Source organism: Montipora capricornis, chromosome 3 (assembly GCF_036669925.1).
Source record: "Montipora capricornis isolate CH-2021 chromosome 3, ASM3666992v2, whole genome shotgun sequence".
NCBI lineage: Eukaryota > Metazoa > Cnidaria > Anthozoa > Scleractinia > Acroporidae > Montipora > Montipora capricornis.
The window spans coordinates 56,372,752-56,398,689 of NC_090885.1; the positions used below are offsets into that span (position 1 = coordinate 56,372,752).

Below are 25,938 nucleotides of genomic sequence, written 5' to 3' on the forward strand. Positions count from 1 at the left end.
GGAAAACGAAAGTACCATCATGGTCACCGAGTTGAGGGACGGTGGGTATTGGGAGGCATTGAACAAGACTCTCGAAAATGCTTTATACTCACTGTTGAAGACCGCAGTGAGGCCACTCTCCTTCCAATTATTACAGAGTGGATTGCTCCAGGAACTCTTTACTTATTATTTCAGACTGCTGGAAATCCTATGCAGAGCTCAAAATTAATGAAAAAATCCAGTTGCGAGAAGATACGAAAATTTAGTCGCAATTTCGCAAATTTTTAGTCGCAAAATCGCTACGCTGCATTGTGTTGTCAGCGGTTTAGCATAAAAATATGAGCCTGCAATACTTGCGTGTAAAGAAACTGCTGTGCACGTAGCATCGCAGCTAAATTGCTGTACAATTACGCTATCTTCAGAGAAAATTCAGACCGAGAAACAAAATAATTTGTCATTTATTTATTTATTTATTTATTTATTTTAGCGAAAGTAGTGGCAATTAGTGGCAACTGCTAACACTTTTGTTTCGAAAGAGCGAAGGTGAGAACAAGTTGCAAATTTGCAACTTCACCAGATATTTTAATCGCAAAGGGAAAAATTTAGTCGCAAATGCGACTGTATTGGTTGCAATTTCGAGCCCTGCTATGTTAATTATTTCATATATCTAGTGCTTGCACTGTCTGTGTAGCCATTTCTGTGTAGCCATTTTTGTAATGGCTACGCAGAATAGCTAGTGCTGCCGGGGTATTCTGCAATTTAGCCGATTCTTCAATAGGTTCTTGGAATATTTTGCCGGTGGACATTTGTACTGCATATTGTACTGGGAATTTTAAATGTAAAGGGAAGAAATTTCTTATGGACAAAACATGATTTCACTTTACTGAATCAGTTTTATTTTTTATTCGTATTTTTTATTGTTGTATAATGCATATCTCAATAATTGTATTATATGCATTTGGTCGTCTGCTTTTACATGGAGTCTGGGACTTTTTTGCAGACTCTCCTTATGGCATTTTTTATCTCTCTTTATTGTACCTGTATATATGCATTTCTGCCATTAAATTGTAATAAATAAATAAAGTTTGGCTGCGTCTGTTTGCACTATCCCCCCTCCCCTATATTTCTAGGGGGTTTGTTAATTGTAGTTTTATCTGTTTTACAAATCACTTTTCCATCCTTCTTTTCAGGGGTGGAGCCATACCGGTTTCCAGAGTTTTACGGAAATTGGTCAGAAACACGGGAAAGGGGACTTTGGAGAGTTAAAATCCAAAAATTACTGTGGGAGGCGCGGTGGCCTCATGGTCAGTGTGCTCGACTCCGGATCGAGTGGTCTGGGTTCGGGTCCTGGCCGGGAAGGTTGTGTTGTGTTCTTAGGCAAGACACTTTACTCTAACGGTGCCTCTCTCCACCCAGGTGTATAAATGGGTACCGGCGAAATGCTGGGGGTAACCCTGCGATGGACTAGCATCCCATCCAGGGGGGAGTAGAAATACTACTAATCGCTTCATGCTACGGAAACCGGAGATAAGCGCCGGCCTGATTGGCCTTCTGGTTCGTAAGCAGTGACTTTACCTTTTTACCTTACTGGGGGAGCATGCCCCCGGACCTCCCTAGAAACATTTTCATTGTGTTGGAAACTGGTCACCATTTATCCTAGATCTGCCTCTGCTTTTAGCCACATGCCAGCAGTCACATGGGTGAAAACACACCATGCTTCTTCCTTATAATAAAAAACAAAACAAAACAACAACAAGTCAGCAACAACAAAAAGAAAAAACAAGAAAGAAAAGGCCCATTGGGGCACTGGAGGGCTTTTTGTAACATTCCCTTTCTTTGGGCTTTATGCTTTCAACTTCATGTTGTACTATTGTAAGTGAGTATTTTACCAGAAATGTTTTGTGCGAGGGTCTTTATCCCCTCCAGTCTCTATGAAATGCCCATTGGTTTGGGTTCTTTATTCTCGTCACGATTTTGACCTCTATTTCCACTCGCCGGTTCTCTTCTTTTAGCCTTGGGGCAGGCATTGTTTGCTTTTTGCCAGTGCAACCCCATGGAGATGAGGTTATTCTTTCTCCCTATCAAGTTGGGAGCAAAACTGCTATATGGGCTTTGTACAAGGCACTCATCCATCTTGGCTTTTTGGGCAGGGAATTACTGCCTACAGTACCCCTTCAGCCCTCAGCTGAAGTCCAGTCAGGGAGGGGAATATTGTTACTTCTTTGGACTGTGCTACCTTGGCCCCAGGACATTATGCCAGCAACTACAGTGTATGCCTATCTTGCAATACAGGCATGAGGCACCCCCTCAGCTAGGTGCCTACAATTGTAGGCCCCCCCTGTGATGGTTCATACAGGTGGTTGGTATCATCCATACTAGACTGCGTGCAGTCATCCTTTTTTCCTCAGATCACGCGAGCAAAAGCGCCGATCAATTGCACGCTACGCTCTATCTATCTATCGCGCCCTACAGAAGTTAGGAAAAGAAAGAGACTGCTCGCAGTCTACATCCATACCTTGCCAGTACATTCCCTGCCCCCTGTTTATGCCCAAGTTGTGTCTATTGCCTTGCTGCGCACTAAAGCATTAAATGATATTTTAGAAGGAACTAGATGTTAGTAATGCCAGTAAACAAATACTGGGCAGAGCCTGGGAGGAGAGCGTGGCTTCCCATCACGTGATTACCTTATTTGGCTCTTTCATTCAATCCCACCATGTGAGCCTTCTCGGTTTGACATTTTGAAAGCTAAGCTTGTTCTGCTTTCTGTTCAGCAGTTTAATCCCTCTCTCCCTTTATGGTAACCTACTTTAATAGTTCTCTCAAATAAAATAAAATATTTGCAGGGAATTGCTGCCTGCGCCACCCCTTCAGCCTTGTGCTGAAGCCCTGTTAGGGAGAGGGCATATTGTTACTTTGCTGGACTGGGCTAAACTTGGTGCAGCAACTATGCCCACCTTGCAATACAGGTGTGAGATACCTCCTTGGCTAGGTGCCGAGACCCCTCATCCAGTGGTCCATACCCGCAGTGGATATTATCTGTGCCTTGCCAGTACATTCCCTGCCCCGAGTTGTGTCTATTGTCTTACGGTGCACCCAAGCATTAAATGTTATTTATGTGAAATAAACTTGAATGTAAAACTATTTGAATCTTGCAAGCAACTATTTTTGACATGAAATTATTTTAAAAAACAAGTAGTACCTTTCGTTTCCAGAATGGTAAGGACAGGAGAAAAGATAAAATATTGTAGTGCGGGTCACTCGGCCTGTCATATTGATTTTGCTTTGTCTGTTAAAACTTTCGAGAAATGAAGATAGAAATGTGGACGCCAACTCTCTGAATGGCGTCTGTTTTAACTTCAAGTTAATTTACCGGTTTTGTAGCACTAACGGTAACCCAAGACTAATTTGACCCTTTTTTCAACATTACGGCCCATAGCAATAACCAATAGAGCGCTCAAGTTAATCTTGTTTAAGTCTTTGTTACAGGTTGATCACTAAATAAATGTAACTGTTTGAGAAGGATTTTTAAAAGAAGGGTGTGTTCTGTTCTGTTTTGATGATTTTGCACTTTTTTGGTGGAAGTTCTGTGGTTTCTAGCAGACATATGATGTTGGCACCTTGGACAGTCCCCCAGTTGACGAGTAAAAAGTTGTCTGGTGTTAGACATAGTAAAATCTGTTAAGTCTCACTCCCAGGGGTCATTGGGTTAAGCAAAGCATACTGTGGGTTGTACCATCAGGTGATTTTCCCTAAAGAGGCACACATCCGTTTTGCTAAATCCCTCTTGTGCGGTATGGTTAATTATGCCCTCCCAATTACACTCTCTGTTTACGAGCCAGAAGGCCCTTCAGGCCGGCACTTATCTCCGGTTTCCTTAGCATGAAGCGACTAGGACTATTTCTACTCCCCCCTGGATGGGATGCTAGTCCATCGCAGGGTTACCCCCAGCATTTCGCCGGTACCCATTTATACACCCAGGTGGAGAGAGGCACCGTGAGAGTAAAGTGTCTTGCTGAAGAACATAACAAAATGTCCCCAGTCAGGACCTGAACCTGGACCACTCAATCCGGAGTTGAGCACTCTAACCATGAGGCCACCACGCCACTATTAGTTAATTGCTACACCTATTGCATGCCGTTGGATTGCTTACATGTACGTACAGTTATAGAATGATTTGATTACAATGAACTGCAGTCATTTTGCACATTTTATGTGGTCAACAGATTGGAACATGGCATCTGGTCCAGCAGTCTTTCCCTCAACAAGAGAGAACACAAACTATGCCCGTTTGTGCCGTCTTTTAGTGGATGTAGGATCTCAGGCCCTCCGCGATACCTTTGACAGAATACATTCTCCAGCTACTCTTAACAGGATTTTGTCAAGTACTTCAGCACATTACCCTACATTGCAGTCACTGAGAAAGAGAAGAATTTTGAATCCCACACAGTGGGGAAAGCTATACCCAACTGTTTGTTCGTCTGTGTCATCAGCCAGCTTTGACATTACGCTTCTGGTGGTATTGCTGCGAAATATAAGCGGTTTCAGTCCTCCTGCCAGTACTGGAAGCTGGGACAAGCTTCCTCTTCCTGGTGATAACAGTTGTGAGGCAAACATAGCAAGAATCAAGTATTACAGAAATGAAGTCTTTGCTCATGCCAGCCAAGGTTCTGTTGATGATGCAACATTCAATATGTTATGGCAGGATATAAGTAATGCACTGCTATCCCTTGGATCTGGAACAACGTATGCCAGCGCGATCAGCCGACTGAAGACTGAGTGCATGGATCCTGATTTTGAGGAGCACTATCGAGAATTACTAAAGCAGTGGAAAAAGGATGATGATAACACCAAGGAGAGGCTTGATGAGCTGACAGGTATGCTTGATCTCAAAGGACTTAATGGCACTAGAAGTTAGTGAATTAAAGGTGTTTTGTGCATCTTGCCAATACAGAGGGTTGTTCAGCTCTCACAGAATTCTGCCTGCCAGAAAAAAGGGACATGGAAAACTACAGAAAATGTTGACTTACTATAATTATAATTATTATTTTTGCTAGAACCAAAACTGTACGAAAACAAATCTTTTTTTCAAGACATGGAACTGCATTTCTTGCACTTAAAAGCTGTGAAAGGGGTCAAGTTAGTTTGCTCAAATGAACTCCTATAGTACCCTGGATGGCCTAGAGGTTTTTCTCTCTTGGAGCAACAGAATAGGTGAAGAAAAACCTCTTACTAGTACAGGCCGTTCTTTGAGAAGGCCAGTCCAATGGGATACTGTGAGAGTTAGATTTTGACCCTAGCAATTCGATTGGTTTCATGAACTTGTCAGTTCTAATGAGTTCTCTGATTGGTTTAGCAACAGAAAGTAGTTCAAACAGGTTTTCAATTGCTGTCAGCCAGAATTCTCTTGCCCACTGTGGCCATATGGCCATAATCAAAACGCTGCAAAGTTCCGGAAATCGAGGCTTTGAAGGCAGAAAAAGTTCAGTGGGTTTGTTTTTTGCATATGTCAGCCAAAATTCAACTTCAGAATTTGACATCCAAATTTCAAATTTGAGTTTTTATTTTTCATATTTGACATCAGAGTTTTATATGGAACATTGAATTTTGTAATTTGACATCGAAGTAGATAAGACGAATGCACCGTGGCAACTAAGTTAAAGATGCTGATTGGTAGTTTATGTCACATATCGATTTACTGAGTTTTTTCTATCTCAAACGAATGGGGCATGGCAGTGAGGTTCTCAACGGCCTGTACCAGAGGTTTTTCTCCCCGCTTCGTAACTTGCTCTTCCGTGACTTTAAGAGAGAAAAAACTTCTGGCATCCAGGGTATACTCCAGAACCTACAGAGGAAAGGAAGAAAGAATTTCAAAAAAGACTGAGTTCAACCTTTTTTTGCAAAGATATACAGTACTAAAGCAGGAGAATTGACGGTTTGACTGGTATGTTTGTTTTCCCATTTCAGACTCAAGGGAAGTTTCTTTCAAAATATGTTCTTATGCATGTGCACTAGCCTTCTTGCAGGGTGAACTTTGTATTCATTCGCCATATTGGACGGGGAAAAGTCGGAACATCTGGGACGAGTGGGGAATACACCCTCTGCCGGAAAACTGGTCTTTTCTCGGTAGCTGCCCACTTTCTGTTGAGCTTCCGGTTACATGTCACGCCACAGTAATGGATCAATAAACTAAGCGACCATAATAAAGCTGTCAATCACTTAACCGTGCAGTTGTAAAGAAACTTGCTCTGGAGTATCTACTTGCACCCAAAAAAGGGGTCAAAAATGGAAGCAAGCCGGCAGAAACTGCAGCAAACAATAAGTGTGGGTTTTGCCCATTCCGATTTCTTGTTCAAGACGGAAAGTTTTAAAAAACTGTGAAGCCAACTTCGAACAGCGAGAAAACAGTGTTCAACCAACCATAGACAAACTGTCGGTGTACAACAATGTACTTTGGATCAGATGGCAATTAATTAATTTCTATCAAAAAAATATTTTTCCAACTCAATCCATAAGCCCAAGGAAGCGTTTTTCATTTCAAAAGGCAGTTAGTACGGTCAAACCTCCTGTTAGCTTACCACCTGATGCCCCAGATTTTCTCAAGGAATTTCCTAATCTAACCAGTGGAATGGATAAATACAAAGGTGAACCAGCACGCATACATGTAGATGAATCTGTCAAACCCGTGGCTCAGCCACATCGGCGAGTCCCTTTCCACGTAAGAAAACAAGTGGAGGAAAAACTCAAACAGCTCGAAAATGATGACATCATTGAACGCGTAGAAGGCCTCACCCCTTGGGTATCGCCAATTGTTGTTGTGCCCAAGCCAAAAAAACGGAACGAGATTAGAATTTGTGTGGACATGCGGTCATTAAACAAAGCTATCATCAGGGAGCGACACATCATACCCACCATCGATGACGTAGTGTCAGACTTGAACGGTTGTAAAGTGTTTAGTAAGATCGACTTAAATCAAGGGTACCACCAGATCCCATTGCATCCCGACTCGAGAGCACTGAGCACGTTTTCTACACACGTCGGACTGTTCCAATACAAACGTCTCAATTTTGGTCTCTCTCCAAAAGAAGGTGGGTGATGCAATCCGTGGCATACCCTGCGTCTAGAACATCAGTGATGACATCTATGTTGGGGGCGCAGACCAAGACACTCATGACCGACATCTGAGACAAGTGTTCTGTCAACTCCAGGAGAGTGGTCTGACAATAAACTTACCTAAGTGTCAGTTTCGAGTTCCCACTATGCTCTTCTTTAGCCATGTGTTCTCTGAACAGGGCATGTCACCTGACCCTAAAAAGGTTGACGCTCTTCAAAATGTTGTGCCACCAACCAATGTATCTGAAGTACGAAGCCTCCTTAGCTCAGCTGCATGCTGCTCTAGGTTCATCAAGAATTTTGCACTAATCACCAGGCCTCTTCGACAGCTGACCTGTAATGGAGTGAAGTGGCAGTGGACTGAGAAAGAACAGTCATCATTCGAACGCCTAAAAGCGGCACTATCTACCAAGACTACCCTTGGATACTTTGATCCAAAGAAACCTACTTCCATCTTTGTCGATGGTAGTCCCATTGGTTTAGGTGCTGTCCTGACCCAGAAAGATGTTTCGACTAAAGAAGTGACACCTTTGCATTATGCCAGTTCTCCACTGACACCAACTCAAGCTAGATATCCACAGATTGATCGTGAAGCTTTGTCAGTTTACTGGGTTGTCAACCGCTTTCACCTGTTCATCTATGGAGGGGAATTTAAAGTAATCACAGACCATCAACCTCTGGTTTCCTTGCTTAACAACCCCACCTCTAAACCGTCCGCCAGGATAGAACGTTGGCTCATGGAGCTACAGCAGTACCGATTCACAGTAGAATATCGCCCTGGTGCCTCAAACCCAGCAGATTATGCTTCGAGACACCCAGTAGGAAACTTGGAATCTCACAATTATGAAATCGAGTCTGAAGACCACATCTATTTTATTACAAGAAATGCAGTACCAAAAGCTGTAGCACTGTCTGAGGTAGAATCCGCAACCGCAAGGGATCCATTGCTACAAGCGGTTATATCTGCAATGAAATCTGGTTGCTGGTATAAGGCGCCACCTGGTGTATCATTATCTGAGCTATCCCGCTATGAGCAAGTCAAGGAGCAGTTAACCTGCACTGACACTGTCCTGTTAAAATCGGATCGTTTAGTAGTTCCTGCTGCACTACAAGAACGAATTGTTGACATCGCCCATGAGGGTCACTTGGGCATAGTGAAAACTAAGGCCCTCCTGCGAGAAAAGGTGTGGTTCCCATGCATGGACAAGATGGTTGAAACTAAGGTCAAGGCCTGTTTACCGTGCCAAGTTGTAACCCCAGTGTATGCTAGAGAGCCTGTTCAAGTATCAACTCTTCCTGACAGCCCATTTGATGAAGTAAGCATTGACTTTGCGCATGTTTAGGGTGAAACCCTACTTCTACTGGTTGATGATTATTCAAGGTTCCCGTTCGTAGAACCAGTGTCGTCAACGTCCGCTAGTGCTGTCATACCTAAGTTAGATCAGATATTTGCTACATTCGGAACTCCCAAGATTGTTAGATCAGACAATGGTCCACCTTTCAGCCGAGTTTGCCAAGTTTGCTCATGCGCTTGGTTTCAAGCACCGCAAGGTAACCCCATTATGGCCTAGGGCCAACGGTGAGGTTGCGAGATTCGTGAAAACACTGAAGAAGTGTCTTAAAGCCGCTAAAGTGGAAGGAAGAAACTGGAGAAAGGAACTGAAAGCGGTTCTGAGAAACTATCGCACCTCTCCTCATCAAACCACTGGTGTGGCCCCAGCAGTATTGTTACTGAAACGTCCTGTGCGTAACAAGCTATCACAGACCAACTTCGTTGACCCTGTGTTGGAGGTCGTCCGCAAGCGTGATTTCTCGCAGAAATCCAAGTTCAAGGCTCATGCTGACAGCAAGGTCTATGTGAAACCCAGCACTATCTCACCTGGAGAAACCGTGCTAGTGAAGAGACCAATTACTGCGTCTAAAGGTGCAACTGTTTACGACCCTACCCCTTTGACTGTAGTGGATGAGAAAGACAGCATGATTACTGCTCAGAATGAGAATCACATGGTTACCAGAAATTCCTCTTTCTTTAAAAGTCTGGACCAGTCAGTCATCAACCATGATGATGATCAGTCCTGTGACAGTGGTCTCGACTCTCCGGCTGACATCAAACACCAACAAGAGCTGCCTGCTGCTCACACACGTGCTCATGCTTCTGACCCGTCTGCATCAAAACCTGTGAGCTCCCCTGGCATGCAAGCTAATCCTACAAGTTCATCTAGCCCCATCCCCGAGAACTAAGCTAGTGCGTCTCACCCGGTTGGTCAACCACCATTGCGTAGATCTTCCAGGAGACGAGTTCCCCGTCAGATTCTTGATTTGTAGGCATGATTCTTAGTCAACTATGAGCTCTGAACTATGACAGTATAGTGTGTTAAGTTAACAATGCTTTCGCCTGTACAAAAACATTTGTTTCTGTTGGACTTTGATTGCACTCAGTAGTCATAGTTTCATGGACACTGATTAGTTGACGTTTATTTTATTTCTTTCCATATTACTCTAGAGAGTTACCCACTAGGGGGAAAGAGATGTAATGTTCATATAAACCGGAAGTTACTGATACCGGATGTTCGCTAGGACCTATGGGATATGGAACAGAGCGATCATGGCGTCCACCTATGCTGTAACACGTTTTCTTGCAACTGTTTATTAAATCGTTGTTAATCTTTTGCATCCTGTTTTGAAATCCATTCAAAACATCACAACTGAGTTTTAACATTTTTTCGCAAAGATGTACTAAAGCGGCGGAACTGACCATTTCAGCTGGTACGTTTGTTTTCCCATTTCAGACTCTAGGGAAGTTTCTTTCAAAATATGTTCTTATGCATGTGCACTAGCCTGCTTGCAGGGGGTACTTTGTATTCGGTCGCCGTATTATACGAGGGAAAGTGGGAAGATCTGGGATGAGTGGGGGACACACCCTCTGCCGGAAAACTGGTCTTTTCTCGGTAGCTGCGCACTTTCTGTTGAGCTTCCGGTTACATGTCGCGCCACAATAATTTATCGATAAACTAAGAGACCATAATAAAGCTGTCAATCACTTACAGCTGTAAATAAACTTTCTCTGGAGTGTCTACTTTCACCCAAAAAAGTGCTAAAAAATGGAAGCAAGCCGGCAGAAACTGCAGCAAACGATAAGTGTAGGTCTTGCCCATTCCAATTTCTTGTTCAAGACGGAAATCTTGAAAAATCCGTGAAGCCAACTTCCAGCAGCGAGAAAACAGTGTTCAACCAACTATGGACAAACTGTTGGTGTACATGTCCATTGGATCAGATAGGCAATTAATTAATTTGCATCGAAAAATTTTTTTTTCCAACTCAATTCAATTTAAGCCCAAGGAAGCGTTTTTCATTTCAAAAGGCAGGAAAATTGATCTCAATGGTGTTAATATCCGCAAAGAAACATAATGTTATCAGCTTTCAGTTTCTTCTGTTATTATTCCATTACTCTTTTGGTATTTGAATTTTCAAAAATTAGCTGTAACTAGAATTACCGGTATTAATTGCTTAAGAACATAAACATACACACAGTTAGTAATATTGGCCTGTTTGTCTGAAAAAGTAATGAGTTTTCATTTTTTACAAAGATATGTTAAAGAAATGGAAGTCTGACGAAGGAAGCACCAAAGAGAAGCTTGAAAATATGGAAGGTGTGTGGCACTGAAACAAATGACTGTACAGAATAGAAAAAAAAACTGTACAGAAAGGAAGAAAAAAGCTGGCACTAATGATTATTCAATACCTACTTTAAACCCTCTAACCCTTGAATGGCTCCCATTGATAATATAAAAGTAAAGTTGTCTGGTGTTAGAGTAAAATCTATCAGTGTCACTGAGGAGGAAAACAGTTAGAGCTGAGATGAGAGGAGATTGATGTTGTTAACCCATTTACCCCGCAACTGACCCCCCAATTTAACAACTGCTGAAAAGGGCCCCATTCACTGTCCATTGTAGTCTTGTGTTAGAGAGACACTTTAAGGTTAACCAAACCAATAAAACACAATAACGATTGTTTCTTGTTTTCATCCAGAAATGGTGAAGTCAGAAGTCGGAGAAGTGAAAGGTGTGTTAATTAATTTTAATAAAACAACCATCATACAGTACATTGTGATTTTTACATTGTAGGAACAGCTGATGAACTAAGTATCTCACTTCTACATGCTACACTGGACATGGCTGCAGATTTGTGTTCACTTAATAGAGTGGATTGAGTAGCAGCATATTTAAATGTTTGGCTTCATAAAAATCGCTTCCGTTTTTCTTCAGAAAATCATAATAGGATCAATGAGATTAGACAATGAAAATTGCATGCATAATTTATACATGTGGGATTTTTAAAGGAAAAACAAACCAGATGACCACCATTTTGTATTGCTGGAAGTAATCCACTGGCTAGGATAAAATTGTCTGGGTGGTTTAAAAAAATATTAGGGGGCATTCAGAGCCACCTTAATTAATTAATTTAATTAATTAAAATTTAATTAATTAATCCCTTTCACTACTGAATCGGCCAAAAGCGGCCAACCAGAATTGACCTTGAGTTCCTAAAGCGGCCAAAAGCGACCAAGAGAGCATGACTATTTTTGCTTGTCCCTCCCTGGCCCAGAGATAGTTTTATTGCCCTGCATTGTTAAAGGGGATATTGACCAATCAAATCCACACAACTGCGCATAAAATTTGTTAACCTGTGTATGGTGGGGAGCAGCCAAATTTTGATGATAGCTTCGGCTTGCGAGAGAAATGGCGGTGTCGCAGTGATATGTGTACCCCCGTGATATGTGTATCCCCGCACACATATCACTAGTGATATGCGTATCCCCCGTAGGGATACAAAAACACTGAAGCTTTGTACCCGGGCCTCCAAAGGGAAAACATGGAGGCTACAAGGGACAGATTTTGTGGGTTTATATTTTAGAGTTTCAACTGATCCAAAATATAAACGGAAGAAGATCAGAATGCATATTTCCAGTAGATTGTTTGATGTTTGCTACTGGCCCATAAGAGTATTATCAGCCAAGGCATGAAATCCATTTGGTTTTATTTACATCGACATGTCGGACTCACTAGTCATGTCTTTACAGTTCTGATTGTGGAAGATGGTTCATTTGCAAATAAATGGTTTCTAGTGTTGTTACCTTGAAAAAATCATGTCTGATCTGTGTTCACCGATTTCCGTCCATTAACACAAGTTAGCCGTAATTATTTATTTTTTGGAGGGGAGGGGGTGGGGGATACACATATCACTGGCTGCCATATTGGAGGGGGTACACATATCACTGGCTGCCATATTGGAGGGGGTACACATATCACTAGTGATATGTGTGTGCGGGGATACACATATGATATCACGGGGGTACACATATCACTGCGACAGCGTAACCGCTGATTGTAGGCGCCGAGGAATTTCACGATATTTTTGGTAGTTCTGATGAAGAAAAGAATGCAGCAGATTTCGATGGGTCTGATATTGATGTTCAGGAAGTAGATAGTGATATAGAGGAAGATGAAAATGAAAGCGACAACGACTTGAATGCGAGTGACACTATTGAGTGGTCAGATGAACTCGAAGATTTTGATATTGACGAGTTTAGCGGCCAACAAGCCATAGAATTTAACGTTCCTGAAAACTTGTCTCCTAACGATTTCTTCAGCCAACTCTTTGAAGATTCAGTCATTGATACGATCGTGAAGGAGACGAATTGATATGCTCAGCAAAAGCTAGCAGACACGCTGCATCTCGAAAAGTGGAAGGACATAACAAATCGCGAACTGAAGGCTTATTTCGGTATGCATTATTATGGGCATAAACAACCTTCCGTGAATCGCCATGTACTGGTCAACCAACCGGCCCATTTATTGGTAATTCAGGCATCCAGAGCGTCATGACGAAAAACCGCTTTGAAGAAGTTAGCCAGTATCTTCACTTCGTCGACTCCAACACGGAGCCGGCACGTGGCGATGCAAATTATGATAAGCTCTTCAAGATTCGCCCGATCCTTTCCATTGTTTTGGATAATATTCAAAACGCATATGAGCCCTCCAAAAATCTGTCCGTGGATGAGGCGATGATTGCTTTTAAAGGACGGCTTTCGTTCCGTCAGTATATGCCCGCAAAGCCAACAAAATATGGAATAAAAGTTTGGATGGCCGCCGATTCCCAAAATGGCTACGTCTGCAACTATGCTGTTTACCTCGGCCAAGAAGGTCAAGCTCGTCTACATCAGGCCTTGGCTACGATGTAGTTATGAAAATGGCAAGACCATTTCTAAACAAAAACAGACATATTTTTGTCTACATTTTTTTACGAGCACAAATTTACCCCTGTCCGGCGGGGTTAGTATTTGGATGGGAGACCAAAACAAATATACCCCTCATAAAACAGAAGCATCGGACCGAAAATACTATTAACGCTAACAAATGCGAACTCAGCAAGGTACAGATTTTGTTAGCTTGCTTTATGCAAAGCAAGAACATCATTCTAAAAGCTTATTCTACGCAAAAAGTAGGTTCTGGAGGTAATTTTGAGAGTGGAAATCAAGGTTACGCGGCAGACGGCAAATACAAACTCACGATATAATTAACTTAACACACCAGAAAGACGCTAACCTCATTTTGACAAGAAAATGCTTTACTATTGCCATAAATACTATCCAGTTAAGCTCGCATATCATAAAACATGATGAATTCATAAAGGCCAATTTTTCGAAACAAACAACATATTTGCTATTAGAGGCAAAAACCCCTTCTATTTCAGTACGTGCGTGAAGAGAAGAAACTCAATTAATCGTGTCAAATATGCGCAATATTGCAACAAACTAAATTTCAGGATCAAACCGTTTACATGAAGAACCTTTTCCTTGAATAATGAAGCACAAAATACATGACAAGCTTTCTTTCAAATAATTCTTGGCTGTCACATTTCCAATTAATTTTTTTACCTGAAGACTGTGCAGAAGGAACGGCCGTAATTTCGATATTGAGAAGCCTCGTGTGGCAGGTGTTTACAGCTCTTACATGGGAGATGTTGATCGAGCCGATCAACTTTGTTCTTTTTATTTCACGGGTTATTCTTCCCGCAAATGGTACCGCTATATTTTTTGGTTTTTATTTAACCTAGCCGTTTGTAACGCTTTTGTTTTGGAGTCATTTCATAGCACCACTCACGGTCAGAGAAAGCGAGCAATGATCAATTTTAGGCTTGATCTCGCAAATAATAATAATAATAATAATAATAATAATAATAATAACAATAATAATAATAATAATAATAATAATAATAATAATAATAATAATTTATTCAGAAGCAATCCTGAAACGGAGGACCCAGACGTTATCCCTATTAAAGGGCCTCCTACCTAACTGCATTTGTTTAAAATACTATTTACAAGTTATAAAATTATTTCAAAAATTAGAACTAACAGGAAAGAGCATGCCAAAAATAGAAACAAACAAACAAAAATGTATATGTATATTTAAAGGGATAAAGTAGAAAATAAAATTAAGAAATAAAATTAAAAAAAAAAAAAAAAGAATAAGAAGCGGTGGATTAATTAACTTATGTTCATCCACTTTTTCAAATTGTACTTAAATTTGTTAATATTGGCCATATTTATACTAGAGGACGTCTAAGACGTCTATCTCTTAGACATCTTAGACGACTAGTATAAATACGGGAAATAGGGTGGACGCATTATTAAACGTCAGACGAATTAAATGTCTCAAGTTAAGACGTGTTAGTTGTCTGAGACGTTTAAGCCGTCTAGTATAAAGACGAGACACTCTAAACTGAGACGCAGTTAGCAAAGAAGTGCACACAGTCTCTTTGGTAATTAAACCTCAGTATCTTTTGAAGAAAATTGTGAATTTGATTTCTAGCCATCGAAGTTAAGTGCGTCCTGTATTTATCTTAGTCGTACTTACGGCCAGACATTTAATGCGTCTGGACGTCTTAGACGTCCTCTAGTATAAATACGGCCATTAATGTCATTTCCAAGAAGGTATTGTGGTAAGTGGTTCCATTCCTTAATGATATTCACAAAGAAAGAATATTTAAAAGCGTTTACTTTTGCAGATTTCGTGCGTATTTTGAATGAATTGTGGGATCTCACCACATGGAAGAGGGAGATACAAAAGACAAATTTAAACTCAAATGGAAATGCTGCCTAATATTGGCAAATTTATTTTTGAAGTCTGTCAGTGATGTCTTTTTTTTCCTGATTTTCATAAAATGTCCTTTATTGAGACTATTGTCCCGCCAACTGGCAAACTGAGTTGTACTTATGATTAGTTTATTTTAATGTGTTACTGACGACAACAAGTCACAACATCCCTTGTGGTAGTCCGTGGGATGTATCTTCTAATCTCCATTGTGGGTAGTGATCCGTTGCAGAATAGTTCAGCCTACTTCATTCATTTTTGTGGTAGTGCACTTTGAAGTGCACTACACACTATGTCACTGTGTATGTAAGAGTGAGTGAGTGAGTGAGTGATTGTAAGTCTGTGTTGACAAATAGGCCTGTAGCGCGTGCATAACTCACAAACATAAACAGGTCTGCTGGAAGTAAGCTTGAGTTTCAACAAAATGAGCTCGAAAATCGGCATGAATTTGTGACACTGATGATAAAGCAGCTGCTATTTCCAAAACGATGGAATTACCTAGTGATAAATAACGTCATTTGGGTAGTGAATTTTTGAATTTGCAGAAACATTGGTTAACCTCAAGAGTTGAGCTATTGTGATCTTTGTGTTGAATTCGCCGTTTCTTGTCAGTCTTTAAAACACTTTAAAGAAAAAAAACCAAACTAACAATAACAAAAAACCTGGTGACTTGCTATCGTTTTGACGCAGATTTATCCTTTGTTGCGCGAGTAAACATGCGAGGAAACTTGATCACAGTGCCCGCTGAATTCGATGTCACTTTCGATTTTGCAATTTACTCTTGCAGCCAAAAGTACAATAGAAAAAGCAAAGGTAGGGAAAATCTCTCAAAATGTTTTTCGCTGATGGTAACTTTTTATGTTCTCAGTTCAAAGTTTAAGTTGTTTTCATGTCGCAAATTTTGTTGCTGATGGCAAAATATTCTCGATCAACACTTCCTGAAAACTTCTTCTTCTCTTCCTAAAAACTTTGTATCAATACTTATTTACTTTTTCATTTTGCATAAAGCAAGCTAACAAAATCTTTACCTTGCATAGTTCGCCTTTTTGAGGGTTAAAAAAGAATTTTCATTCCTATGTTTCTGACAGCAAGTCCTATATTTTGAGGTCACCCATCCAAATACTAACCCTGCCCCACAGGGCTTAACTTCAGTGAACTTTTGCCTCAGAAAACTGTCAGGAGCTCAGGGAACTTGATAATGATCAACATGTCAGCCTCGAAGCCATTGTTTCTCGATTCCCTTTATTTTCTTCAATCTTTCTCGGATTTAGTATTTTACTAGTAAACAACTTGTCTTCGCAGGGGGCTATTTACCTAAGACATCTACCATTGCACTATAATGACACACGGTACCAAAACAATATTGTGTACTATTAGAGCTACATATTATATGCAAAGATAACTTGAATCTCCTGGAAGACAAAACACAGCTCAGTTGACAATTATACAGCGCAGTGTTAAATAATGCACTACCACACGTATGCAGTGCATGCCTGTTTTTGTTTGGAGACAGTTGAGTTGTTGGTAAGAGATTATATAAACTTTTCTTGTCACCATTCTTTACATGTAGTTGTACATACTCATGTATGCTTTGGTAGCTTCCTTTGTATAATTTTTTCTTATATTTTATTGAATGATATTAATAAATCGATTGATTTGGTTTGATTAAGACACCCTGAAGAGGCTTGAAACAGATGAAGTCAGCAGCAAAAACACACTAAAAGAGACACATGGTGAGTTCACTCATTTTATTGACTTATCTAAATGTTCTAGGGATGTAGCAAGAACTGTTTTCTCTTTTTCCTGCGAAACATCTTTTCACAGTTGGCTTAATGACTGTCTATTTTATTCCCAAAGAAATGTCAAAACATTTGAAAGACAAGTTCAGTGAGATAGAAGGTAGGTGGCCACATGTAAATGGCTCTTATTTCATGAGTTAATTTTAGTGTTTTTAACTTTTGAACTGCTGGCAAAGTTTCCAGTGAATGGCTGTGCGCTATCCCGTGATATCTCCACTTTTTATACTCTTTTTGTTTTAAGGCCTCTGCACACTACCCGATTTTCTGTCAGCCGACGAAAAATCTTCAGACAAGTGTGCATCTTTAGACAAGTGTGCAACAAGATGGGGGCTTGTCGGACGATATCTGACAGTGGTAGATCGACAAAATGTCTTGCCAGGCCTAGTGCACAGTGGACCAGATTTTTGTGTTGGGCTTCGCGCGCGCCGCAACCAATAGCCCACTTTCGTTGTATTAAATTCAGTCCTAAACAAAAGGCATCATCTCGAGGTTCTGGGAAATAAATATAAGCATTTGTACGAGTTTATTCCCCAGAGCCTGGTAATGATGCCTTTTGTTTAGGACTGAATTTTAATATATCAAAAGTGGGCTCTTAGGAAGTGTCATAAGAGTCACGTGAGCAAACGTCTTTTCCAGCATGGCGGAAACCAAACTGATATTTCGAGCAGTGGATATCTGAAAAAGAGGACAAGCTTGTTGCAAGCTTTTGGATGAGTCGACCCCAAACCTAGGCGCAGTTGAGTCGAGACAAAAAGTCGGCTGTGTGCGGCAATCTGGTGGCCTGACAAGTTTTCAGCCAATTTTTCCCACTAACAAAAAATCGCCTAATGTGCCGCGGCCATTCGCTGCTTACAATTCACTGTTGGCATGTTGCACACACACAACTGGTACACAGGATAAGGGTACACATTGTCATTGTCAATCCTATTGTTGACCTGATTTGTTCGTAGTGCCAGATCTTGATTTTGGGATCCCCCGAAAATGCTTGGGACCTCAATTTGGCCACATATGTGGGTCCCAAGACCCAGAATGAAAACTCGTATGGCCACCCCTGCCAATCTCATTCCCAGAGTCTTTGTTCCCCTTGACCAGCGGGTTGGGAAACGAGCAAGTCTGGGATAATCCGTTTGGATAAACTGTTTTATTTGTTGAAAGTCTGAGCGTGAGCAATCTATTTTGGCCCCAAGGTGACTCCGGTGAAGGGTTTTCGCAGAGCACCGTATGTTTGTTTGGCTGGCTTCACAAACCATTCGATTTACTTGCTTGGAGCCAAAGCAAAGAGTGAGAGCCTAACTGAATGGAATGGTCTTTCACTGAGTAATTATGTCTTTAAAATGTAGTCACACCGAGATGAACCTCTCGTAGTTACTTACGTACATATGAGTGTCCTGGAAAAGGTGCAGGTACCTTTAGCAGGTGATTTTTGGGTAGAGACAGAGTTACTGATGCAAAGAAAACTTGTTTGGCTTGTGACAGTGCTGTTGTATGCTTTGAAAATAACCTTGGAATGCTCTGCTCTCTGGCATGCAAAGCAATCCTTTCTTTCGATAGCTTGAGAATTTTACTCGAATTTTGTTTCATTACACTACTGTTCTCAACCTCCATTGGAGGAAGGGGCCAGATTAGATATACAGAATCAAATCAATGTAATGAGATGTATAAAATGCAATCCAATGGACTTTTTCTTACATTTTAGGTACTTAAAAAAAGTAAGACTTGTCTCCAACTTCAGTTGTTGATTTTGTTTAATATGCAAATACTTAGCTTAACATTTATAATGAATTTTTTTTTTTAATGTATGGTCTAATATTAAGCTTTACCATTTTTTAGAGCCTATTGCTTGTAGCATGTACAAGTCAGTTACAAAAGTGACCATTCTTTTGAGTTATTCAGTATGCCAAAAACCTTCTTTCTGAAGTACTGTAACATACTTCTACACTTGGAGTTTTTTTCCATAATTGCTCAGCCCACAGTATTAATTTCAGTGGTGATTATTATTTGCTTATAATTTGAAGCCACAGTGGTCAAGTGTTTGAGACTTCAAGAGGTTGTTTGACTGTATGAGTTCTGGCATCAGTTGTTTAAAGGGTAGATAGGGCTATCCACTGGATAAATCACTATCCACTGGATAAGTCAATTGGTTTTGCTAGTGCTTATCCTCTGAATAGTGATTTATCTGGCCCCAGTTGTTCAAAAGGTGGGTAACGCTATCCACCAGACAAGTCAATATCTATTGGACAGCTCAATTGGCTCTGCTATTACTTATCCACTGGATGGTGATTTATCCCGCAGATAGCGCTATCCATTGTTTCAACAACTGGGGCCTGGTGGATAGCGCTATCCATCTTTTGAACAACCGAGGCCAGGGTCTCTCCTCTCTGCATCCTTTGTTGTAGAGGAGAAAGGAAGCAGAGAAGAGAGACCCTGGGAACGAGATTGGTCTTGATCATCTCTCAGTTTTCTATAACTTTAATCCACGTTGCTTCTCAATATGTACCCTCTTACAACTTCATACTGACAAATGTTTGATAAACCTTGTAACAAATTCTATGATCGAAACATTTCCTTTATTTAATTTCACTCACTTTAAGATCAAGAGAATTTCTTTTTCATGTTAATTAGAGCTTACAAACTGATTTCATTTCGAAGGACTTTTGTTATTAACTAAATAGTTTGGCTGATTACATGCCGCATACATTTTTTAAAATCATTATTGTTTTAGGCGTTAAAGTTTCAGAAATTTGTTTTTGTCACCTGAGTGCTGCATCATTAATTTAGATGAAATTTAACAGAGGACTATGGGGTTTTTGTGATTATGGCGTGTATGAACTGCCTTGTGTATGTTTTTATATTTTCTAAATTTGGAAAGCATGACAAATTTTCATGGAAGACTAATATTCTAAAAATCAACTTGGTTATCCAACTAGAAGTATGTATCTTTATCTTCTCATTATTTGCTGGAGAACAGTCATTATATGTTTATACAATGAAAAGCAATTATAAAAGGCAGCAAAATGATACTTCCCTCAAGACCTCTACTTCTACACCAAGGAAGTTTTACCCAAAGAACTCTTGTTATTTTGAGAAGAATCCTAAACCTTCTTTGGCGATGAAGAATCCAACTTGAAAGATCCCCCAAGGACGGCATAGTTTACTGAATATAGAAGAATGATTTATTTGTTTGGAGAGAATCTGGTTTCAGAGTCCGGTGTTTCGCTCCCCTTCATCTTTTCATCTTCCACGATACTTTGCAAAGCATTCAGCAGCGACACAATCTGCATTACACTTTCACCTCCACACTACACACATTTTAATCGAAAATGCACCCCTGCCGTTGCATCACAATATGTATCATATTTTGTCAAGCAAAGATGTGTGACGATAATGTGTTATAGAGGTTGTCCTTACATTTGCAAATTGGCGCAGTTTCTTGAAAGTTTTGAAACTGGTTTGAGCCTTCTCAATTATTTTTCCTCTCTTTAAGAAATGCTCACCCAGTGGAAGAGGGAAGAGGGAGACACAAAAGACAACTTGGGAGGGATCGAAGGTAGGCTAGCAAGTATAAACTTCGAACGGAAATACTGCCAAATTGTGGCCTTAAACTTCTGGTACATGTAGGACAGTGCCAACAAGATGATGACAGTGGGCAGGTGCCATGTGGAACAATCTCTCACTTTTTGGTGTCTACTGCCCTTATAAGACCAGTAGGCACCTATGCCATCATCGTGTGAGAGTGAGTGTCCATAGGATTTGCATCTTTTAGACGACGTGGCCGAGTGGCTATACGCGCGCGTGTAGGTTCCAGTTAAATTTAGAGGTCGCGCGTTCAAGTCGTACTCGATCGATATGGAGGCCTTTTTTCTTTTGTATTTTTTCCTTTTTTCTTGTTTTTATTCCAGCTGCCGGAAACACAGACGACCAAAAGCGTAAGAAAAATGCAACAGGTTAAAAGAAAAAAAACCATATTTGGGATTCACGATACTCATACCTTCGTCAGCACAATTTTTTAGCATAGAGGATGCCGACAGGGCGGGCGGTAATTAGCACTAAGCGATTTTTACCAAAAGAATCAAAATTCAAACGGGTAAAAAGACCAGTTCACCCGTGGGTGAACAGTTTTGGTAAAATAAACTTGACTAGATGCGAGGTTCACGGTCTTTAGAAGACAACGGCGAATTTTGCAACAACTTCCGGCATTCTACTATTATAACAAATACATAGGAAAAAACTATTACACTACTATTACTCTTTTGTAATATAAGTGGGACGTAATTTGCGATGATCCTCTTCAACTCTTAGAATTACACAAGACATAGGTGTTGTTAATCAAGCGAAAGTTGTATTGAATTCTTGATCAGATAAAGCTTGGGCAACTAAATACACTAGGGAACAAACCTTGTTCTTTGTAGTTTTTTTCGGGTTTTTTTGGTAACACGAAGCACAATGCATTAAGTACAACAACAAACCAAACAAGAGATACGTGATGCATCAACCAAGCGAAAGTGCAATTAAAGTCTCTGATCAGGTAACGCTGGGTTACAAACAGCATGGGTAACTAAATTCGTGCCTCCATCGCGTTGTCTACCCCCCACCCCCCAAGTGACATTCAGACTGCTCGCGATGGAAACGAAGTTATTCCGTAGAGTCAGCTAAATGACACTTGAAATCAAGCAATGTATTTCTATCCATCATGGTCATAACAAGACGACTCCATTTGAAACAAACTGCTTTTGAAACATAACAAGAAAAATCATCGCTAAATATAAAAATAGTAGCCTGTTTTGCAAGCACTACAGCAGTAGTCGCCATGCCCGTCAGCCGGAACCAGCCTCTTTAAATGCTCCTCAAAGGCTTCCATAAGCTACCTTATTTGTGAACACGGATGGCGCACGGCAGTGGTGAGAGCACTTGTCTCCCATCAATGTGGCCCGGGTTCGATTCAGGACTAGTGGCCATATGTGGGTTAAGTTTGTTGTTTGTTCTCTACTCTGCTCCGAGAGGTTTTCCTCTGGGTTCTCTGGTTTTCCCCTCTCCTCAAAAACCAACATTTCTAAATTCCAATTCAATGGCATGCAGGACCTCCCTGAAAACCACTTTCGAGTGAGTGGAGCTTCCTGGGTAAATATCGTTAATTATTATTATTACTAGTAATAGTTTTCACTACATCTGCCCCCGCCTAAGATACTATGAAAGGCAGTTGCGATACGTTTGAATTATATGCTGAACATGTCGCCCCTGTGATTGTCGCCCCTGTTTCTGATTTGCGTCCGGACAAAATCAATTTCTGAGCCAGGCAACCTGATTTGCATCAGATCTGCTTCAATGTTTGATTTTTCAATCGTTAACCTGAACAGCACATCGGTTCTCCTTGCGAGTTTCTACTTCGTGACTCCTAAAACACCTCGGTCGTGTAGAACAATACCAATGCCACTTGCGGGCCCGTTTAAGCGCTTAAGCGTTTAAGCGTGCCCGATTGAGCAAATCGAGATTAATTCCCCCTACAATATCTACCAATTTACACATTTACCCTTTTTACGCGGGGACTGTAGGTTGCCTCCTCGGGTTTTGGGCTCTGGGACAAAACCCTGCGCGATAAATTATGATGATGATGATGAAGGTAGAATGGATCATCAACTAGATATACTTACCAGAAAAATAGTCCAGCAAAATATTCCATTTTGTGTATGACCATTTAGACAAAAGGAACATGAAACTTCAATTCAATATTAGTTGAAAGTTGTTATGACTCATACTTCACTGGTAAGCATACAGTAGGCATTATTTTGATATTATATTTTCGGGTGAGTGAACAACGACGATTTTTTTTCAGTTATTGACTGTTTCTCTCTTTTAGATGGTTTTGGTCCAGCTGACCTTATCGACGATATTCGAGAACTCTACAAAACCCGTGAAGGATGGCTTGCGCCTTTCCCGTGGTTTCAATTCCATCTTGATAACATTTTTACCAGGCTAAAAATGGTCAGCAGGAAAAAAGAACGAGGGACAAAGACTGACTCTACAGTTAACATGTTCGAAATCTTCAAACCACATGAAGAATGTTCGCAACCCAGAAAGGTTTTGATTGAAGGACAGCCAGGCATGGGAAAGACAACCTATTGTAACAAGGTTGCTTACGACTGGGCCAGGAACTGTAAATCAGGAGATTCATTTCCTGATGTCCAAGTGTTGCTGTTGTTGAAAGATAGAGACATTAACTCTGACTTATGGGAGGCTATTGATGACCAGCTTTTACCGAAAGACATAAAGAAAGAAGAAAGAGAAAAGTTCTTCAGCTTCGTTCGGGACCATCAGTCAAAGGTCTTGCTGGTACTTGACGGATTGGATGAGTTGCCAACCCATAAATTACCAGTCTATAAAGAAATCATTCAAGGGAGAATGCTTCCAAAATGTCATTTAGTGGTTACAGCACGCCACGAAGCTGGGATAGAAGTACGGGAGTACTGTGACACCCTGCTAGAGGTCGAAGGATTTACTGAAAACGATGCTGAAGATTTTATCTGGAGATATTTCAAAACCGAGGAGCATCTGGCGAAAAAGCTCTTGGACAAGCTGCGATCGGATGAAAGCCTTGAGGAACTAACTGCAAATCCATTAAATACAGCACTTCTATGCCTCCTTTGCGAAGACTTCCAAGGAGATTTGCCAAAAGGTAGAACTCTCCTTTTCCTCGAAATAGTTGCGTGCGTGCTGAGGAGGTACATGCAGAAGAAGAATTTAGCAAAAACGGACCAAGACCCAATCGAGTTTTACCACGCTGAATTAAAGGATCTGGGTTGTATAGCGTTGAATGGCTTGCTCAACGATGAGATATATTTCGAGCACAGCGCATTCCGAAATTGTACCAGCGACTTTATAATACCTGAACTGGGATTTCTGTCAGTTCAGCCGGGACGCAGCAAACGAAGACCAAGTAGGTGCTACGGGTTTCTACACAAGAGCTTTCAGGAGTTCTTTGCTGCGTTTTATCTCAGTTGCCAGCTTCTAGATGAGGAAATTAGCCCCGATAGCTTAGTTTCTGACACCAGGTATTTTAAAGAGTTTCAACAAGTGCTTATGTTTACTTGTGGTGTATTGGCTCAACGGTGCGAGACGAGGGCCACGGCACTTATATCGAGTATAGCACGTGCAATTAACCGATTAGTAGACAAGAGAGCAGTCGGTGGCTATGTACTTGTTTCATTGAATTGTATCAAGGAATGTGAGAAAGATCAGGGTACCTTAAGCAAAGAATTAGCGCATACTTTTGGTTCGCTTCTTGAAATTCAGACATGTGATTTATCGCGATGGCCTTTGTCTAATCTAGTCGGTCCCTCAAGTGTTTCCGCACTCGCTAAAGCAATGGAATTAAATTCATCGCTGACAAAGTTAGATTTGGGTTTAAATGAAATCGGTGACTCAGGTGCTGGTGCACTGGCTAAAGCAATGGAAAGAAATTCAACGCTGACAGAGTTAAGTTTGAAGGGCAATGAAATCGGTGACTCGGGTGCTGCTGCACTGGCTAAAGCAATGGAATTAAATTCGTCGCTGACAGAGTTAAATTTGTTTGTCAATGAAATTGGTGCCTCGGGTGCTGCTGCACTGGCTAAAGCAATGGAAAGAAATTCAACGCTGACACACTTACGTTTGTGTGGCAATGAACACAATGACTCGGGTGCTGCTGCACTGGCTAAAGCAATGGAAAGAAATTCAACGCTGACAGAGTTAGATTTGGGTTTCAGTGAAATCGGTGACTCGGGTGCTGCTGCACTGGCTAAAGCAATGGAAAGAAATTCAACGCTGACAGAGTTAGATTTGTCGAACAATGAAATCGGTGACTCGGGTGCTGCTGCACTGGCTAAAGCAATGGAATTAAATTCATCGCTGACAGAGTTAGATTTGTCTCTCAATAGAATCGGTGACTCGGGTGCTGCTGCACTGGCTAAAGCAATGGAAAGAAATTCAACGCTGACAGAGTTAGATTTGTCTGTCAATGAAATCGGTGACTCGGGTGCTGCTGCACTGGCTAAAGCAGTGGAAAGAAATTCAACGCTGACAGAGTTACATTTGTCTCACAATGAAATCGGTGACTCGGGTGCTGCTGCACTGGCTAAAGCAATGGAAAGAAATTCAACGCTGACAGAGTTAGGTTTGTCTGTCAATAAAATCGGTGACTCGGGTGCTGCTGCACTGGCTAAAGCAATGGAATTAAATTCATCGCTGACAGAGTTACATTTGTCGGACAATGAAATCGGTGACTCGGGTGCTGCTGCACTGGCTATTAAGCCATGGAAAGAAATTCGACGCTGACAGAGTTACATTTGTCGGACAAATGTAACTCGGTGACTCGGGTGCTGCTGCACTGGCTAAAGCAATGGAAAGAAATTCAACGCTGACAGTTACATTTGTCTCTCAATGAAAGCGGTGACTCGGGTGCTGCTGCACTGGCTAAAGCAATGGAAAGAAATTCAACGCTGAAAAGGTTAAGTTTGTTTGGCAATGAAATAGTGAACTCGGGTGCTGCTGCACTGGCTGAAGCAATGGAATTAAATTCAACACTGACTTTGTTGTGGTTGACTCACAATAAAATCGATTACTGCTTTGCTGTTCCACTGATTGAAAGAGGACTGACACCCTGAGATCGTGACATTGTGTGCATTGCATACCTTTAAGCCATTTTCAAAACGTTTAAAAACTTATTTGGTAAAAAGAAAGGATAAGAAATAGGAATCAGTTCTTGAGGGGAAGGCCAGAGCCCTTAAGACAAAGCCGGAAGGGAGCCCATCAGGCGTTTTGTTTCAGTGTATTACAATTCCTTAGCCTATCACGCAGACATATCTCAGGGCTTCGTCACGCGTTTCTGTCCACGAACGTATGTGAGGGAGGAACGTGTGACG

General features: G+C 41.1%; 2 protein-coding genes across 2 annotated transcripts in view; both read left to right on the forward strand.

Annotated features, from left to right (window-relative positions):
* Nucleotides 1-25,938, forward strand: part of LOC138043454 (NLR family CARD domain-containing protein 3-like) — a 283,562-nt gene that overhangs the window by 4,033 nt on the left and 253,591 nt on the right. Inside the window, exons 2-4 of the mRNA XM_068889725.1 lie at nucleotides 4,203-4,853; nucleotides 10,677-10,739; nucleotides 11,119-11,151. Coding sequence (XP_068745826.1) covers nucleotides 4,211-4,853; nucleotides 10,677-10,739; nucleotides 11,119-11,151 — 739 coding nt within the window. The 5' untranslated portion in view covers nucleotides 4,203-4,210. The remainder of the gene's footprint in view (nucleotides 1-4,202; nucleotides 4,854-10,676; nucleotides 10,740-11,118; nucleotides 11,152-25,938) is intronic.
* LOC138042296 (NLR family CARD domain-containing protein 3-like) lies at nucleotides 16,488-25,351 on the forward strand. Its single transcript, XM_068888144.1, has 4 exons — nucleotides 16,488-17,144; nucleotides 20,529-20,591; nucleotides 20,944-20,988; nucleotides 22,899-25,351. Exons 1-4 carry the CDS (start codon nucleotides 17,078-17,080, stop codon nucleotides 25,349-25,351), a joined length of 2,628 nt encoding a protein of 875 aa, XP_068744245.1. The 5' UTR covers nucleotides 16,488-17,077.